Source organism: Gymnoscopelus braueri, assembly GCF_963280865.1.
Source record: "Gymnoscopelus braueri genome assembly, chromosome: 1".
NCBI classification, from domain to species: domain Eukaryota; kingdom Metazoa; phylum Chordata; class Actinopteri; order Myctophiformes; family Myctophidae; genus Gymnoscopelus; species Gymnoscopelus braueri.
In genome coordinates, this window is record NC_137603.1 from 4,912,097 (window position 1) to 4,931,314 (window position 19,218).

The 19,218-nt window shown below is 43.7% G+C and overlaps 2 protein-coding genes and 1 long non-coding RNA gene across 4 annotated transcripts in view; 2 read left to right on the forward strand and 1 right to left on the reverse strand.

Annotated features, from left to right (window-relative positions):
* LOC308089679 (uncharacterized protein) overlaps nt 1-19,218 on the reverse strand; it is a 496,849-nt gene that overhangs the window by 112,479 nt on the left and 365,152 nt on the right. The window lies entirely within an intron of this gene.
* Nucleotides 11,016-14,134, forward strand: LOC308077536. Its single transcript, XR_013932414.1, has 4 exons — nt 11,016-11,589; nt 12,832-13,025; nt 13,594-13,786; nt 14,029-14,134. It is a non-coding gene; the product is annotated as an uncharacterized lncRNA (long non-coding RNA).
* LOC308077407 (uncharacterized protein) lies at nt 14,622-16,832 on the forward strand. Of its 2 annotated transcripts, XM_080418081.1 has the most exons (5): nt 14,622-14,783; nt 14,930-15,047; nt 15,182-15,406; nt 15,497-15,667; nt 15,943-16,832. In XM_080418081.1, the coding sequence occupies exons 1-5, from the start codon at nt 14,643-14,645 to the stop codon at nt 16,707-16,709; spliced, it is 1,422 nt and encodes a 473-aa protein (XP_080274207.1). In that variant the 5' UTR covers nt 14,622-14,642; the 3' UTR covers nt 16,710-16,832. The 2 variants fall into 2 exon arrangements, with proteins under 2 accessions (XP_080274207.1, XP_080274208.1); XM_080418082.1 differs by lacking the exon at nt 15,497-15,667.

Below are 19,218 nucleotides of genomic sequence, written 5' to 3' on the forward strand. Positions count from 1 at the left end.
AGAGGAGGAGGAGGAAGAGGAGGAGGAGCAGGGGCAGGAGGAGGGGCAGGAGGAGGAGATGGAGATGGAGATGGAGATGGAGGAGGAGGAGGAGGAGGAGGAGGAAGAGGTGTTCATTATCGAAGTACGGGGCCGGAGAAGGTTCTTCAGACTACAAGTGTTTAATGTTAGAAGACCTCAAGGAGGCTAATTGTTTTTTATATTATTTGTTGTAATGAATATCAAAATAAAGATTGTTCAAAATTCATAATTCTAAGATATATCAGGGAATGGGAATGGGTTACAAATTGGGGTCCCACTTTGCCCGCTTCCCGCCTACTTCCAGCCCACATCCCCGTATGGCTCTGCCCCCTTTCCCCTGTAAGGCCAGAGTGCCTGAAACTGAAGTCTTGTGGCTAGAATGCCTGGAGTTGAAGTTTTCTCGTATGACTCCGCCCCCTTTAGGAGGAGGAGGAGGAGCAGGAGGAGCAGCAGGAGCAGGGGGAGGAGGAAGAGGTGTTCATTGTTGTACGACGGGGCCGGAGAAGGTTCCTCTTTCTACAAGCATATAATTTTAGAGAAGGCGGACATGAAGGAGGCAATTTTTTTTATATTGTTTGTTGTAATGAATATTAAAATAAAGATTGTTCAAAATTAAATTGGATTCATCATTCTAAGATATATCAGGGAATGGGAATGGGTTACAAATTGGGGTCCCTAAATCCGAAAGTATGTGGCCAAAATAATTAAAAATAAAGACATTCAGTAATGGTCAGGGGTTCCTCCTGAGGTCATTTTAGGGCCTAGGGCCTCCATTTAAAGACTAAAATACTCTTATTGGTTGTGCTCCAACTTCAGGTAATTTTAGCTTTAACTTTCAGTTTTGGGCCCTTCTGACCCAAAGTTGAAAGTTGACGATCAAATTAGCTGAAGTTGAAACAGTGAACCTTGCAGGCATACAAAGGCCTAGGGTTCCTATATTGTAATATGTTGTTCCTCCATCTTGGGAGAGTATTTAGGCCTTTCGCTGGAGCTCCTAGCCCTTGGGATGACCCCAAGCCGAACACTTAAAGATCACATGTTAGGGTGCCCAAATCTGAAAGTAGGTGGTCAAATTAACTAAAACTGAAGAAATCCAAAGTAAAGGTCAGCAATTCCTCCTAGGGTCATTTTAGGGCCTAGGACCTCCAGTTAAGAGGCTAAAATACTCTTCTTGGTTGTGGGAACAATACATCAAAAGATCAGAACCCCAGGCCCTAAGATGTCCCCCTGGCAACCGTTTCCACTTTGGATCAGTCTACATGTAAAAGTGCTTATAGTTGAAGCTCATATCTGTCAGGGGAAAAACATGATCCCAATAGCCCAAGAATGGGGGAAGGGTGTTTGACTTGTAATCAGTCTACATGTAAAAGTGCCTATAGTTGAAAGTAGGTGGTCAAATTAACTGAAACTGAAGCTTTTCCCGTGGGGCCCCCTGAGGGCCTGGGTGGCCCAAAGAAGGACACAGTGCTTTATTGGGATGTGGGAACAATATATTGAAACATTGGAGCTCATATATGTCAGGGGAAAAAAATGATCCTAATAGCCCAAGAATATGGGATGGTGTTTGACTTGGAGCCTGGAACAGCATCTATGAATCTCGGTGTGATTAGAGACATTTTTATCCCCGACAGATCTGTGCTCCAATCTTTCAATATATTGTTCCCATATCTCAACAGAGTATTATGTCCTTTTTTCGGGCTTCGGGGCCCTTAGGGGCCCCCAGGGGGACAGCTTCAACTTCAGCTCATTTTAGCTTTAACTTTCAGTTTTGGGCACTTCTGACCCAAAGTTGAAAGTTGACGATCAAATTAGCTGAAGTTGAAACAGTGAACCTTGCAGGCATACAAAGGCCTAGGGTTCCCATATTGTAATATGTTGTTCCTCCGTCTTAGGAGAGTATTTAGGCCATTCGCTGGAGCTCCTAGCCCTTGGAATGACCCCAAGCCGAACACTGAAAGATCACATGTCAGGGTGCCCAAATCTGAAAGTAGGTGGTCAAATTAACTGAAACTGAAAAAATCAGTAAAGGTCAGCACTTCCTCCTAAGGTCATGTTAAGGCCTAGGGTTCCTATATTGCAATATGTTGTTCCTCCATCTTGGGAGAATATGTAGGCCTTTCACTGGACCTCCTAGCCCCTAGGATGACCCCAAGCCCAATACTTAAAAACCACATGTTAGGGTGCCCAAATCTGAAAGTAGGTGGTCAAATTAACTGAAACTGAAGCTTTTCCCGTGGGGCCCCCTGAGGGCGTGGGTGGCCCAAAGAAGGACACAGTGAAGTTGAAGCTGTCCCCCTGGGGGGCCGTAAGGGCCTGGATGGCCCAAAGAAGGACACAGTTCTTTATTTGGATGTGGGAACAATATATTGAAACATTGGAGCTCATATATGTCAGGAAAAAAAAAAGATCCTCATAGGCCAAGAATGGGGGATGGTGTTAGACCTGGAGCCTGAAAGAGCATCTGTGCATCTTGGTCTGATTAGAGACATTTTTTTTTCTGACATATCTGCGCTCCAATCTTTCAATATATTGTTCCCACATCTCAACAGAGCATTGTGTCCTTTTTTAGGGCTTCGGGGCCCTAAGGGGTCCACAGGGGGACAGCTTCAACTTCAGGTCATTTTAGCTGTAACTTTCAGTTTTGGGCACTTCTGACCCAAAGTTGAAAGTTGACGATCAAATTAACTGAAGTTGAAACAGTGACCCTTGCAGGCATACAAAGGCCTAGGGTTCCCATATTGTAATATGTTGATCCTCCATCTTGGGAGAGTATTTAGGCCTTTCACTGGAGCTCCTAGCCCTTGGGATGAACCCAAGCCGAACACTTTAAGATCACATGTTAGGGTGCCCAAATCTGAAAGTAGGTGGTAAAATTACCTGAAGTTGAAGCTGTCCCCCTGGGGGGCCGTAAGGGCCTGGATGGCCTAAAGAAGGACATAGCGCTTTATTGGGATGTGGGAACAATATATTGAAACACTGGAGCTCATATATGTCAGGAAAAAAAAAATGATCCTCATAGGCCAAGAATGGGGGGGATGGTGTTAGACCTGGAGCCTGAAAGAGCATCTGTGCATCTTGGTCTGATTAGAGAAATTTTTTTTCCCGACAGATCTGCGCTCCAATCTTTCAATATATTGTTCCCACATCTCAACAGACTATTGTGTCCTTTTTTCGGGCTTCGGGGCCCTTAGGGGTCCCCAGGGGGACAGCTTCAACTTCAGGTCATTTTAGCTGTAACTTTCAGTTTTGGGCACTTCTGACCCAAAGTTGAAAGTTGACGATCAAATTAACTGAAGTTGAAACAGTGACCCTTGCAGGCATACAAAGGCCTAGGGTTCCCATATTGTAATATGTTGTTCCTCCATCTTGGGAGAGTATTTAGGCCTTTCACTGGAGCCCCTAGCCCTTGGGATGAACCCAAGCCGAACACTTAAAGATCACATGTTAGGGTGACCAAATCTGAAAGTAGGTGGTCAAAATAACTGAAACTGAAGAAATTCAGTAAAGGTCAGCACTTCCTCCTAAGGTCATGTTAAGGCTTAGGGTTCCTATATTGCAATAGGTTGTTCCTCCATCTTGGGAGAGTATGTAACTGAAGAAATTCAGTAAAGGTCAGCACTTTCTCCCGGGGTCATTTTAGGGCCTAGGTTCTCCAGTTAAAGGCTAAAATACTCTTGGTTGTGGGAACCAAGAGTATTTGACAGTTCTGCGCTCCAATCTTTCAATATATTGTTCCCACATCTCAACAGAGCATTGTGTTCTTTTTTCGGGCTTCGGGGCCCTTAGGGCCCCCCAGGGGGACAGTTTCAACTTCAGGTCATTTGAGCTTCAACTTTGAGCAAATTTGACCTAAGGTCAAAATTCAGTTTCAACTTCCACTTGGGGCAATTTTGAACTTAGGTTGAAATTCGGCTTCAACTTTGGGTAATTTCGACCTAAAGTTGAAATTCAGCCTCAACTTCAACTTTGGGCACTGGGCGGGGCTTCGGGCAGTGGGCGGAGTCAATGCAAATTGGGGGCGGCGACCTTCAACTTTGGGCACCCGAATTTTCAACTTCGTGATTTGTGACGTGACTGCCCCTAGTGGTGAGACCGGACGTCCCTGAAGTTGAAGACGGTGTACGTGAAATTGAAATTTCAGTTTCGGGCCAATATTTCATTTTCAGATACTGTGTACCCAGAGTTGAACGTAACATTTCAATCGAGCGGACCGTTTCAGTTTCGGGCTACCAGCGAATCCGAAAATGAAAAAAAATGACCCGAAACTGAATCGTTCCCCCCGATGGCGGAGGTGGTCGCGACGAGGGTTCTGTGGACGTGAAGGCATAAATGTCTTTCACCGACAGATATGGCTGCACGACCACAGATCCCTCGGGGATATTGGGAGCCTTCATCTCCGCCTTTATCTCCGCGGATCCCCCAGGTGGTGAAGGTGGTCGCGGGGGAGCGGTGAAAGACGCCACCTCGTCCTCCATGGGTCGTGGTGGTTCCTCCACAGGTCGTGGTGGTGGTGGTCCCGAGGGAGCAGTGAAGGACATGGTCTCCAAAATTGTTCGTTGGGTCGGGTCCCTCCGACGAAGCCGTTTGGCCTTGCATTTCTTTCCCACAGGCATATTCGCCTAAAGACGAGCGACTCCTTTTAGTAAATAACAGTACGCCTACTACTATACTATATAAATATATATAGGTATATATATGTATATATATCTATCTTACTCTCACCTCTCCTAACTACACACTTTCTCTCTCTCTCTCTCGATCGCTCCTCGTTCTCTGTCTGTCTCGCTCCTTCTTTGTCTCAGTCACCGTCTCTCGCTCTCTTTCTCTGTACGTCTCTGCTGGTTGTTTGTTTAGAATGCCACAAGGAATGCGCCTCTGCACCCGGGTTTGTAGTGTTTTGCTCAGATCACGTGACTTTTACGATCATGTGACTTTTCTTTTGTCGTAGAAGCTTAATATTAATACACAAGTTGTGGAAGATTGCAATCTACCTTATACCAATGAAAAGACCTAAAAACGAGTTAACTCGATCTAGGCAATCAAGCGATGGATTCTAAAAACGAGTTAACTCGATCTAGGCAATCAATGTGTTAAAGAAGTATCCACGTCACAAGTGAGGTGGGGTCATTCCCCATACTGTACATATGAAATATTTTGGGTGGAGAGATAGTCTCGATACGTTAGAGAACTGGGTTTCGATGTGCTTAAACCACGGCTGTCGGTTGTGCTGCCAAAAGTTGTGCAACTTGATGGTCATGGCGTAGGTGTTAGCATTGACATTATCTGTGTCATTGGCACCGCTCGGCGCAAGCGCTGCAGGGTTGTTGCGTGCCGTTGTTAGACATAATCAGGGGTGCACATAACTGGTGCGCAGGTGCGCATGCGTCGTAAAAATGCATGCTGCGCGGCACATCAGACGAAGGGAAGCGCTCTCGCGTACCAACAACTGAGACCGCTGGGACAGGAATTTACTTCCTGAAGCCACACTCACACAATCACGCTAAAGCACGCGTCGGCCCCATACACAGCCATTAGGCGGAGGGGGAGGGGACGCATGCTGCACGTGATTGTGTGAGTGTGGCCTCGAATCCTGACACGCAGCACGCTGCTGGCTGTGTTACAGGCACTCGTCACCGATGATGAACGCACCGTGATGGTGCAAAAATATGCCGTGAACGTCCCAATCTGACGGATAAAAGCAGCGCAGCACAGGGCGCCAACCTTAGGGGGGGGGGTACCAAACGGCGTGAAGAAAAGAAAAAAACTGCGGAAAAACGGCGGAATTTAGAAGCAGGGCGCTACAACATTGAAACGCGTCGGTGAAGCGTCCTTTTTTCTCGCACAGCAGAGACCATAAACCCTCGCTCTTAAAGGCACATGTCCTCTGGTAAATGTCTCTCTGTCTTTCCCCACTGTAGGTCACCACACCATAATGCTTAATGTAGGTAAGATGTAAAGTAGACACTGGTAACATGTAAACAGCTTCTCACATTAACTCATTTCAAAGTTCATTGCTTTTTCCAAATGTAACCAGAGGGACCAATCATAGGTCCTTGTAATGAGACCACCACCTTCATATACCTGCATATGGGTCAACAGTTATTTTACCAATGTTGTCTGCTCTCTCTCTACTTGTTAATTTTTTTTTTTTTTAAATGGCTTTGCCTCTTTTTAATGTAAATGGTAAATGGTGCATTTGTATAGCGCTTTTATCCAAAGCACTTTACATAGATTGTGCATTATTGCATTCACCCATTCATACACCGATGGCGGAGGAAACCATGCAAGGCACCAACCTGCTCATCGGGAGCAATTAGGGGTTCAGCGTCTTGCTCAAGGACACTTTGACACTAACTCTGGGGGAGCCCCCCATCCCGGGAACGTTGCGGTTCCAGTTCACTCTACCCGGCCACTCTACCCCTGAGCCACTGCCGCCCCAATGTAATGTGTCTGTTGTTTTTAAATGTGACAAGCACCATGAGTTGTGGAGAACGGTATTTTTCTCCCTTGTATGCCTCCTGTGTATTATGGAAGTGTCAATAAAACTGATTCTGATATAAGTGGCTAATTCTGGCTGAGGGTGGGTTTTCCTGCACGCTCCTGTAGTATATTTCAACCCTGTTTACGCTATTTCATAAACACAAACACACACACACACACACACACACACACACACACACACACACACAGCTATTTTAAGTGTTATATTGTTTTACTGGATAACCTTATTTTGTAATTGACATGAACAAACACTTGTAAACATAGCCTGTTTTATTTTAATATATTTTCAGGTCATGATTCCTTAGATCTGAAGGATGCCAGAATAAGGGCATTTCCACTCACACACCCACAGTGGGAGGGATGACCAATAAAGGGATGTCTTCCTCAAAATAGGGACACGCACATACCTATGCAAGGGATAATGTATACGGGGAGGTGGTCATTATTGTAAATTAAAGCCCGACAGGGTGATAATCACCCTGAAGGGCTTTAATTTTCATCTAGAAAAAGTGCTCCTCGGACCACATGTCTCCGCCAGGTCAGGTACGTTATTGTGGCCTCCTGGTGGCGCTATAATAGGCCAATGTGAAAAGGGTGTCATTTCTTCTTAGGCCTTTCACGGCAATCGGACACTGCATTCATGATTTGAGGCTTTTGTTCCAAAAATGTGTGTTTGCTAAATTAGACCTGCTGGTGGCGCTATAACAGGCCAATGTGAAAAGAGTGCCATTTCTTCCTCGGCCTAGTGGTAATGTGCGTGTGAAATTTCACGGAAATCGCAAGCTGCGTTCATGATTTGAGGCATTTTGTTCAAAACGGACCAATCCTGCAAACTTTGGAAGCCAACCTTAGCCAATGAGGATGGAATATGAACAGATCCGTGTTGGATCACATGACTATAGAGATACTGTGTACCAATTTTGCTTGTTTTTAAAGCAGACAAAAACATGGCTCTACATTCAATGGTGATAACTACAGTGTGTAAATACTTTACTTTGCTTACTATTGGTGAGTTTATTAATGTACGGTAGTGTGTTTAACAAGTTAGATTGGAGACGTGTCGTGACATCCAGGCACAGTAGCAGTCCCTCCTGTTGCCGATTATATCCACAGTTTGGTGTCATGTTTATTCAACTTTATCTTATGCCTTTCGGCCTGGCGGAGACAATAACAAATATTCACTTCCCTACATGACTAAATTCATGGTCAGGGACCACGTGCAATACCTTCACGTCCCACCAGTGGTCCACGGACCACCTGTTGAAAGCCTATTATTTAATCCATGATATACTGTTATGGTGATAACAGGCTGACATTCAGCTCTGAGTCACTCTCCTGAGGAGGTGTGAGGGAAAACAACACTCTCCTGGTTAGAAGGTTTGAGAGAAAACAAGAGTAAAGCCCAAGGCCTCTTCAACTCACCAAATGACTTGACTGAGTGATGTCATCTGCCAGTCGGACGGACGGACGGACGGACGGACGGACGGACGGACGGACGGACGGACGGGCGGACGATTCAGAAGCCCAGGACCTGTAGAAGAATAAGGTTTACCTAAAATGATCAATTCCCCATCAAAAGGGTCTGAGGACCTAAACGCCGGTCAGACCTTTCAGAAGACTCACCCCAAGAGACGCTCGCTCCCATTTTTTTCCGCTGACCCTACGCTGGGGCGGTTCTTGTATCTGTTTTACTGAGGATAAGGTTAGAATTATGTTTAGGGTTAGGCATACCCACTGAGCATTTTTGGGGCTATTAGACGTCTAAAATACGTCTAAGGGCTAGGCTAAAACGGGTTATAATTGGTCTAAAAGTGAACGTTTTTTCAACGTCTATTCTTAGCCTAGACGTTGATTAGCTGTTTTTTAAGCATCTATATATAGACCGTCTATATCATAGCCGTTAGTGATGCGCGGGTCAGGTTTTTTCATGACCCGCCCCGCCCCGCCCCACCACGGAACCCAACCCAACTCAACCCGCCCCGCGAACCCATATATAAATCTATGGCTCAACCCGCCCCGTGACCCGCGGGCCGGGTTGAGCCCCGCGGTTCGTACCTATAATTCTGTAAAATCATGGTCAGAAAATAATCCCCAAGTGTATTCAAACTGTCTTATTGTTATTATTCTTATTCTTATTAGGAATGCATGTGATTTTTCTTTTCTTTTTTGCGTGTGAGAGCAGCTGCATAATTGCCTCTGAAATTCTGACTCGACCCACCCGCGCCGAGTTACGGGTCAACCCGCGCATCACTGATAGCCGTTGAAATGACGTCTATAATATAAACGGTTTAAATATAGGCGCTTAAAAAACAGCTAATCAACGTCTAGGCTAAGAATAGACGTTGAAAAAACTTTCACTTTTAGACCAATTATAACCCAGTTGAAAAAACTTTCACTTTTAGACCAATTATAACCCAGTTTTAGACAGAGGTCTAATAGACGACTATGGCTCACTGGGTAGTTTTACTGAGGTTAAGTTTAGGAATAGGGTTAGGACATTTCTGGTGTTAAGCTTAGACTTTATACAGGGACCAGTTACAAATTGCAGATAGGTGCTCTTTTATAGCGGTTTTGAAGGTTTTGACTGTTGGTAGGGTATTCCACATGTGGTGCATGAAAACATGACAGACAGAGAGAAAATGTTCCCCTTGCAAAACAGCTGCTCCCAAAGAAAACAATGGATTCAAATCATCCGCTTGTAACTATTTAGAGCTACTGTACGTGAACCACATGATGGCAATATGTGACCTGTAGTGTTTCTGACCCCTCATTGACGCAACTCATAGTAACCCAGTGGCTCTGGTCAGTACCATGATGTCAGTCATGTCCATATCCGTTTGTCAGGAACAAGTCACTTTATTGAAAGACTACAGCACTATGTGTCACATTGATGGACCACATCAGAAAAGTGGTCCTCTCTGGGGACCTGCCACGGGTCACAGACGAGGTCAGAGAGAGAAGGATGAGGCAGGGCACTGGGTCAGGCACCCGGAACTAGTGGCGAGCAAACTGACACTATAGGAGCCAACCCAGGGCAAAGCCAGGAAAGACAAGAAGCGCACCACCTACATAGATGCACTGCGGCGCGACATCTTAGCTAACAACACTGTAGAGCTCCAGACCCTGTTAGATAGGAGAGCGATTCAGGAGTCCCGAGTTGGTGTTTGCTAGACCGTACTCTCGCATCGCATCGAACAACTACGTACAAGGTTAAGGCCAAGAGCTATTATTTGAAGTTGTTCATATTGACGTGGGTGGGTGGTGCTGGAGAGGGTGTGGACAGTGGTGGACAAAGCATATACTCAAGTATATAAAAAAGTATTCAAAAGTACACATTAAAAAGTAGGCTACATTTTCTTTTTAACATCAATGCATTGGTGCATTGAAATTCAGAACATTTATTAAAAGTAGTTTTTGGACAAGGTAGATGAAAAACTGAAAATGTCAGACCTTTTCAAATGTTGTGGGCTTGTAGATCTGCTATTTTCACTATACTTTAAATGGGGCTGAAATGGGTAATTCATAATGTATTTTTTGTAAGTTTGGGTCTCTTCCCAGAAATGTAGTGAAGTCAAAAGTCCAATATTTCTATTTGAAATGTATTGGCCTTCATGTCTCATCAGTGACCGAAACGTTGCTTCTCCTTCAATAAATGTGCTCCTGTACCGTGCAGTTTGGCAGTGTGCGTATGCGGCCGTATTCTTTTATTATTGATGTGCACTTGTTCGCCTACGCACCTGCTCTTAAGCGAAAGTCTTTCCTCAACATAGAAGGCAAAAACAAATAGAACTCCAAAAATGTAATTAAGAACAGAACTCAAGTAAATGTACTTAGGGACCAGTCGAAATTTACAGAAGGGGGGGTAAGGAGGAAAATAGGGGAGGGTCATGCCATTTTAAATTTAGTCCGAGGGAGGGTCAACTAATTTTACTTTGAGTCCAAGGGAGGGTCATGCAATTTTGAATTAATAAAATAGTCCGGGTTTTTATACATATTTTTTAATACAGTTTTTCTGGATTCAGGAGAACTGTTATCAACGCAACATTATCTACCCCTCCGTTTTTTCCTCAATGGTACTTCCCAACAACACCGTTTTCCATTGTTCCCCCTATGTGTCAATCATTGTGCTTGGCCTATCCAGACAGTGGGCGTGTTCAATATTTGGCCAATCAGTGACGCTCTTTTTGGTGACGACACCATTTTAGCTCGTTGTGGACAGCGTGCTCTCTCTCTGTGGGTCTGGTTGGTGTAAACATAACAACAAGTATGGCGTCGCACAACAGCGGGAGAACAAATGTCCGTATTAAAAGCTATCTACACCGAAATTTAAGAGTTTCGCTGCAGACTCTCTCTGCTGAGGAAAGTCTCAACAAAATTGAAAATGCAATAGAGAGGAGAACAAACGACAGCAAACTCAGAGGAGTTAAACAAGTACTCCTGGAATTGCTACCCTGTGGGTGTGTTGATTTTGATTTTGGCTTCGAGCTGTTCTGTGCTTTTTTCAATGGTCGACCAAAACGACTCTATTTTCGGGATAGTCTCATAGACGAGACATCCGGCATCCCTGTTTTAATATACAGAGGGAAATCGGGACAACAATTCATCATTTTAAAGGATGGGAGTGTTGCACTGGAGAGCATTTTTCTTCACCTGGTTGAGGAGGATGAAGAACAGCACGAAGAATATGGAGAGGAAGTCACTGCTGAACTCGTACATCGTACCATTGACTCCATGGTCAATGAGTATGACAGAAATGTTTCCAAAGCCCTACTCTCAGTATCTGCGGTTAAAAGTGACACACAATTTGGCATGAGTTCCACCAGAGCTGCCAAGTTGTTGAGAGACCTTGAACAACGACTGGAGGCGTGGGAGGCCTGCAAATCTGAGGCGGAGGTTTCGGTCAACCAGAGGCTTGCTGACCGCATCAAGAGTCTGAAGGCTAGAGTAGACGCTGCCACAGAGAAAATACAAGCTGTTGCAGGGAGATGGCCCCCAGAAAGAGTTGGCGATTTGGAGACAGAGAGATCCTCTCTGCAGGAGTCACTGGAGCATGTCAATAAATTAAAGGTAACATAATCTGTATACTGTTAATCACAATCCTTTGTGCATCTACAAACCATATTTTATTGCATGTTTTAAATAGATCTACAAACACATTGTGAGCTGTTAGAGCAGCTATTCTATGTTCATCATACAACAAAGTGTATATAGGGCTTAAGTGGTGAAGGCTGGCTCAATTTTTATGTGCACAAATTCTGTATTAAACTTGTGGTGTTTTCATGTATAGTTGAAGGAGACACCGTACACAAAGCAGTGCTTCAGACAAGCTGTGAAGAGGAAGGCAGCTCAAATTGCAGATGATCAGCTGCTCAAAAAAAGAGCCAGAGGTGCAGGTCCCAAAACTATGGTGGATACTGAAGATGAGATTTGGTTGGCCAAGTGCATAGGTAAATGAAGTACATTAATTTAATCAGTTCATACGTGTGTGTGTGTGTGTGTGTGTGTGTGTGTGTGTGTGTGTGTGTGTGTGTGTGTGTGTGTGTGTGTGTGTGTGTGTGTGTGTGTGTGTGTGTGTGTGTGTGTGTGTGTGTGTGTGTGTGTGTGTGTGTGTACACACGAATGAGAGAGCTGACAGATGACTCAAACTATAGTAATTTGGCAGAGTCAGACAATGGCATATTAATTGCAAGAATACTGAATTCATTAAACCCATTAAGACCGGGGACACATCTGTGTAATTTGGGGATTTCTTTGGCTATTCAAAAATAGCAGATCTACAAGCTCATTGCGCGGCAAGTGCTGCGCTATGAGCTTGTAGATCTGCTATTTTTTGGAAGAATTGCTTTTTTTTTTTAAAGCAAACATTTGTAACTCAAATCTTTGCTTCTGGGGGGTCCCTGGAACAAAACATTTCGAGATGGGGGTCCGCAGCCAAATACATATCTAAAAATGTTTTCTAAATCCTATTGTATGTTGCTATATCAGTGGTGCTCCAACATTTCCATGTCAAGGACCCCCAAAATGATATGTATTTGGCCGCGGACCCCCAGCTCAAAATATGTTGTTCCAGGGACCCTCCAGAAGCACAGATCTGAATTAAACATGTTCGCTTTAAAACACACATTTTCATCCCAAAAAATAGCAGATCTACAAGCTCATAGCACGGCACAGAGTGCCACGCTATGAGGTTGTATATGCTATTTTTGAATACCCAAAGAAATCTAAAATGACACAAGATGCTTTTCCAGTCTAAATGGGTTAAAGCCAATGACTATCTTCTAAAATGTTTGGATTCACTCTTGTTTTCAGAGGACAAAACCACAGTTCATGGGCGCAGGCATGAAAGTGTTCTGTACACTCATCATAGAGTGAAGAACAGGGATCTGCTGAGACTGGCAAACTTCAGAAGGGAGAAATATGGACTGCCACTGATTCGAGCTGTGTCCACAGTCACATCAAGGGCAAGACCAACACGCCTGCGATCCCTCCAAAGCAAGAGACATGTAAGTATCTCAGAATGAGATTTATGCATGTAGTGTGCAATATTCATTAGTGACAAAAAATATCCAAGCTTACAATGCTTTGCAACACAACATGTTATGAGTTTGTAGATCGACTATTTTTGGCAAAGACATTTGGTGCAGAGTGAAAAGTGGGGTCCAGGAACCCCCAGCTTTCTTTCAGGAGATTCCAAATTGACCCTTACAGGTCTGTAACTAAAACATGGACTCATAAGGGTCCATTTGGTCACTGGTTAAGCATTATCATAGCCATCATCACTATCTGACTGTCTAGGGTCCTCAAACAGGCTTAATGCGTGTGGATGAATGTAACAACTCTTTGTGTAATTATGGTAATCTGTGGAAAGTATGTCAACTTTCAGGTTTACTGCAGAACTTGGGTGATTTTCGCCCCTTTGCCCAGATTAACGAGTTGTGGAGTGTTCATTAACATTTATATTGCAGGAAAGTTATATATTGATTAATACCACTGTTGTTCATCTGAAGTATCAGTCTGATTATTACGGTTTAGAGATGGCATCTTAATGTTTTCATACAATGTCTTCCACAGAAAGGTCAAGGATTGTGGTGTTCTAAGAAGCCTCCTAAAACAGAGGAACGAGACAACGAATGCACACACCATCAGAGGAAGCATGTTGCGCTCGCCAAGGAACATCTGTTCGGAGTTGAGGCCGGGGAAAGAAGAAAGTTTGGTTTGGCCATCAGCATGGATGACAAAGCGTACCTACGTCCTGGAACTTCAGGTTTGTTTTAGTTATTTCATCATGTTGAATTTTCTCTGTAGTATGTACTGTGTCTGAAATGAATAATCTATTGTGCTTTTCTTTTCTTTATTAAAACAATACAACAATGCACATTTGATGATATATTGACACCTATGTATCTGTGTATCTGAAGTGTCAACACAGTGTCAACATGACACTGTGTGTTCTGTGTAAATGTGATGGTGTCTGAGTGAATAACACAATTGTTCGTGTTTTCACAGAGGGCTTCACTGGGTCAAGGCATCAGTCAATTCTGCAGCCTACAGATGAACAACTTGCTAGAAGACTGCCAACTCATGACTTCCCTGAGCCGTCGATGTATGTCACACCCTCTGCCTTCCGTGTACTGAAGAAAGAACCTTCGGAAATGGAGTCTCGTACTTTGATTTCCTCAGAAGATTCCAGTATGGCAGTGATCCACCCAAAGGCCTACCTTGGAACCCATGGGACAACATGGGCATCGAATTATATGCGTCTCAGACGGGAATGTCCTGTTGACTTTGAAGTGCCTAGCAGTAGCACAGTTATCCATCAGGAGATACGAAAGCTCTTCTGCAGGAACAGAGATGTGACGAAGTATTTCCTTGACGCAGCAATGGAAGCCGATGTAATGTGTGTTACAAAGAAGGCAGACTGCCCTTTTAGGTCATATACCGGCTTACAGTTGGAATCTTTTAAATCACAACTGAAGCAAGGCACACATGACTGGTTAGAAGTAAATGACAGCCTGTCTGCTGCAGACATTGCATTAGGGACCGACGTTGTCAATCAGGTGTCTGTTGTTGTTAATGCAGTCGAGGCGGCCATTGCCTTGTCTTCCTGTTCAGGAAAGAAGATGTGGAACTGCTACAAGACAATCATACAGTCCTGCCACGCATTGCTGCAACTTCAGGATAGTACTCCGATGCCCACCGCCTGTCCTCAGATCATTGAGCTAACAGATGCCGGACCTGGAGTAGGGGTGTCAAATTTTGAGGTATGTCAATATTGTTCAGAACTCAAAAGATGCATGTACCAAGATGACAGTATATAACATGTTGTAGAAAATAGTAACTGAAAAAGAATATTGATATAATACTGTATACATTGTGACTAAACCCTAAACTGCAATCTTGTTTTTAGGTACGTTTCAGAGCAGCGGAAAGAGTTCGCATTCATTCAACGGACCTGCTGTGTCGCATTCACAGAGCCCGAGAGGATTCCGGGCAAAACGAAGCAGAGCGGTTGAATGCATCGATGGGTAAATAACAACATTTACATTATACACTACACATTCTTCACAAAAATGTTCAATTTACACTTTAGGCGTTTAGCAGAAGCTCTTAATCCAGAGAGACAACTTCCATGGTTCATTTCAAATTGTTTGATCCTCAGGTGAAGCGATCTGTGACGGAGGTGCAATCCAGTGGCAGACCTTTTCTGACACGCATGGTTTGTCAGGAACTGATATCTCCATGATGACGATGTCAGACCTTGCAGATCATGCGGAGAAGATGATGGAAAAGAACGCATGGGCTGTCACAGAAGAAGTCAGACTCCGCATTGACAAGTCACCAGCACCATCTGGATTCACCAGAGCATTTACTGTGGAAAAACCAGGTACTGTGTGTGTGTGTGTGTGTGTGTGTGTGTCTGTCTGTCTGTCTGTCTGTCTGTGCTAATGACAGTTGTGTACGTCTTTTTTTGCAGAACACCAGTTCTTCTACAACCGCAAGTATCTGCTGCAGTATATGGCAACCAACAAGCTACAGAGAGCAGCTGTTCCAGGCCATAGTTACTTTCAAAAGGTTGAAAGTTTCTTTGACACTCATTTTGAGATTGGTGAACTATACATGGAGTACCTGAAGGGAAGTTGCAATGGTGAGTTTGCACAGTGTTGGTGATTGGGATGAGCTCCGTACTTAATAGCACATTAATAGTTAAAATTAATAGTTGATTCTAATCACTGTCTGATCACTGTCTGACTATCAGGTTTAGTGTAAGCTACTCAAACAAGCATTAACATAGGCTTGAATAGGAACACTTGTTCCCCCAGAATAGGAATGCTAGGCTTCAATTTTATCTCTTTATGTAGATAATATGTATTGCATTTAAAGAACATATGCTGATGTATCCTTTTTTTTCTCAATCCACAGTATCCGGAGGGACTTTCTGTGACTTCTGCGCCTCAAATCCCCTCTCTAGTCCACCAATAGGAAGGATCCCTAGACCGTATCCAGACCACCAAAGACTTCCAGAGTTGAAGTATCGCCCGTACAACACAACTCCGTTTGCTGATCGGCCACCAGATGACTTTCAGCCACGAGCTCAACTTAAGAAGGCGTTTGGACGGCTAGAAGTGCAGCTTGACAATCCTGTCTCCATCTCTGAGTTCTCACAGAAGTTTGTGGTCTCTGAGCATAGCGTTTGTGAATATGTACAACATATAGAACATATTAAAATGATGAAGACTAAGAGATCTGAGGAAAGAGAGCACAGAAAAGGTCAGGCAGATGAGAATACTTATGATGATTATGATTGGGAGGACCTATACAGACAAGACCAGTTGTCTAAACTTAGAGTGTCGGAGTTGGACAAATACTTGTCCAAGCATGCTTTGCAGCAACATGGTAAGAAGAGCATCAAACTGGAGATAGTGGGAGCTCACATAGGAAAAAGAGTTTGCTCAAATGTTCTCAGTGGCCTTGCAGCTCTTCCAGCAGATGACTGCTCCTCTTCCTCTGAGTCCGAGGTAGACTTTTCTGGTGACGAAAGTGAAGATGAGGTCATTCTGGAGATAGATGGTGATGATAGTATAGCTACCAGCAACACCACTGAAAACGACACTGCTGTCAATGATGTGTCACGATTTGGTAGGACGAGAAAGAGGGTAGATAACCCAGATTATCTTTATACATTTTGAATCAATTGAATGGACTAACTTTTTGCTTTTTAGAGAACACTTCCTTTTTTGGTACGTTTTTAGCATGATATCACTCAGCAAAATATAGATAGGCTCTTGGTGCACACATGTGTAAGACCCTCATTATTGCACTGTATGAAAGTAGACAAATGGACCATGGTTGAGTTACAGATGTGTTTATTCTCTTAATGAAACTGTGCAGGGTGGGCAGTGCAGTTTTATATTCTAAGAATACGGTTGCAACAAAAAAAGAACACTGTAATTTCATTGTATTATATTTAACACTGAACTTGTGTCAACAGTATTTGCCTCAATTGTCAGATCAGAGTAATTAAAAAAAGATTAAGACCTGGAACGCATCTGTCATTTTAAGATTTCTTTGGCTATTCAAAAATAGCAGATATACAAGCTCATAGCACGGCACAGAGTTGCCTATGAGCTTGTAGATCTGCTATTTTCTGAAAAGTCATGAAATGTGTGCAAATCTTTGAATATATATGTTTTAAAGCGAACATCTTTACTCAATTTTTGGCTTCTGGGGATTCTACAAATGTCTTCTAAATCCTAACAGTTTTTTGAAAATAAATTGTTGCTATAGTCAGTGGTTCTCAAACTTTTTCATGTCAAGACCACTCACAATGATAGGAATATGGCCGCGGACCCCCGCCTCAAAATGTAGTTCCAGGGACCCCCAGAAGTAAATATTTGAGAAGATTTTTCTAAAATTGCAGGTCTTCAAGATCATATACAAGATATACAAGCTCATAGCGCGCTATGAGCTTGTATATCTGCTATTTTTGAATAGCAAAAGTATAAAATAATGGTTTATGTGGTTACATAGATGACACATGGGGCTACAGCAGTGTCCAGGGTCACTCCCTGGTGAGCTGGCCATAACTCTGATTATTGTTTTGATCATTTGCCTCTAAACAAGAACTAGCAGCGAAATGTTGTGCTATAAAACAATACTGTCTCAGACAGTTAACGTACACATTGCAGCAGTGTTAAATCAAAAGTGCAAAGAAGATGCATAGATTGGAGGTCACTGGTCTGTTTTTTTATGTTTGGTTCATCATATTGACTCTTCCTGACACTTCCTCATCAAAGCAGCCTGCTTTGAGGAGAGCTGCCAGTTCTGGGGTGAACTCCATGTCCTCCAAGACATCCGATTCAAGCTCTGTCATGGTCAGTTGTGGCAAACCGGTATCAATGGGGGCATACATTGCCTGGTGCGTCTGACCCCCAAGACTGCGGAAAATGATAGCAGCCCTCTCCTGAAAATGGCAGTCTACAGAAGCACAGTCTCCTGTGCACTCTGCATGTAGACTCCGATGACCTACAAGACACAATAAATGTAATTGTCATATGTAGCAAAAACAGGTGTTTACACAATGAAAGTCGTACTTTGCTTTACAGTAGGCACACTTAAAAAAAAACAAGTACATATCAAAAACAAGCTAACCTTCCTGGAATCCTCTCCTGCTAGCCTCCCCCAGGTTGGCCATAATCACTGAGCGTGCCCCCTCAGTGATCTCCACTCTCTGCAGCAGGCTGTACAGGTAGGTTCCCTGCAGCTGGTTCATCGCTGCTATCTTTTGAACGACCACCATGTCAGCTGTGATGCTGACATCTGGAGAGGCCTCAGGGAAAAGGTCCTGCATAGATGGATGGATTTATTTATGTATTTATTGATTGAATGTATTTAAGTATGTATGTGTTATTAATCCTGCAGTGGAATTGTTGTTGCACTATATGCAGTATGCATCATGAATCATGATACCAAGTACATCAACACAGCAATTGATATCTACACAGTTACACATCAGTACAGTATACATCAGTACAATACCTGTATCAGTTCTTGCTCACGCCTCTTCCTCCGCTGGGCCCTCTTCTTCATCGTCTTCCTCTTGTGTTGTTTTTTCATTCTGTTGAGGCGTGATGGGCCACTATCCTCACATGTAAAGAATGTCTGCAGTCTTTGCAGTGCGGCCTCCAGCTTTTTCATAGCACTCTGTGCACAGGAGAGGAGACTCTTAATCCTGGCCTTCATTGTGGCATTGAATGATGCCTTGCTTGCCTGCCCTGGCCTCAGATGCAGCCCATCCTTTTTGAAGAGAGAGTTGTCATGCTCCTCTATATGACTAATCTCTTCTCCAAGTCTTCCTTTAATGTTTTCAAGCTTATCTAGATTTTTCTGACAGGTGATAACATCATGCTTTCCCTTGATCTTGAATCCAGTGTGCAGAAAACGGCCACCAGCAGCAGGATTTGGGCCACATACAAATTCTATCATGTTTTCTACATGGTCAACTGTCTCTGTTACTTTGAAAGACCTATTTCTTTCTAGCATTAAGTCTTTCTGAAACAGTTTGTCATTGCAAACGGGATATGATGCCTCATAAAAGGATGGTAGCATTTTGTTGTGGAAAAGGGTCTTTGCAGACTTGGGATGTGGAAGCCACCCAAGCGAAAGCTTCCTTTTCTCTGGAAGCTGTGAAATGAAGAA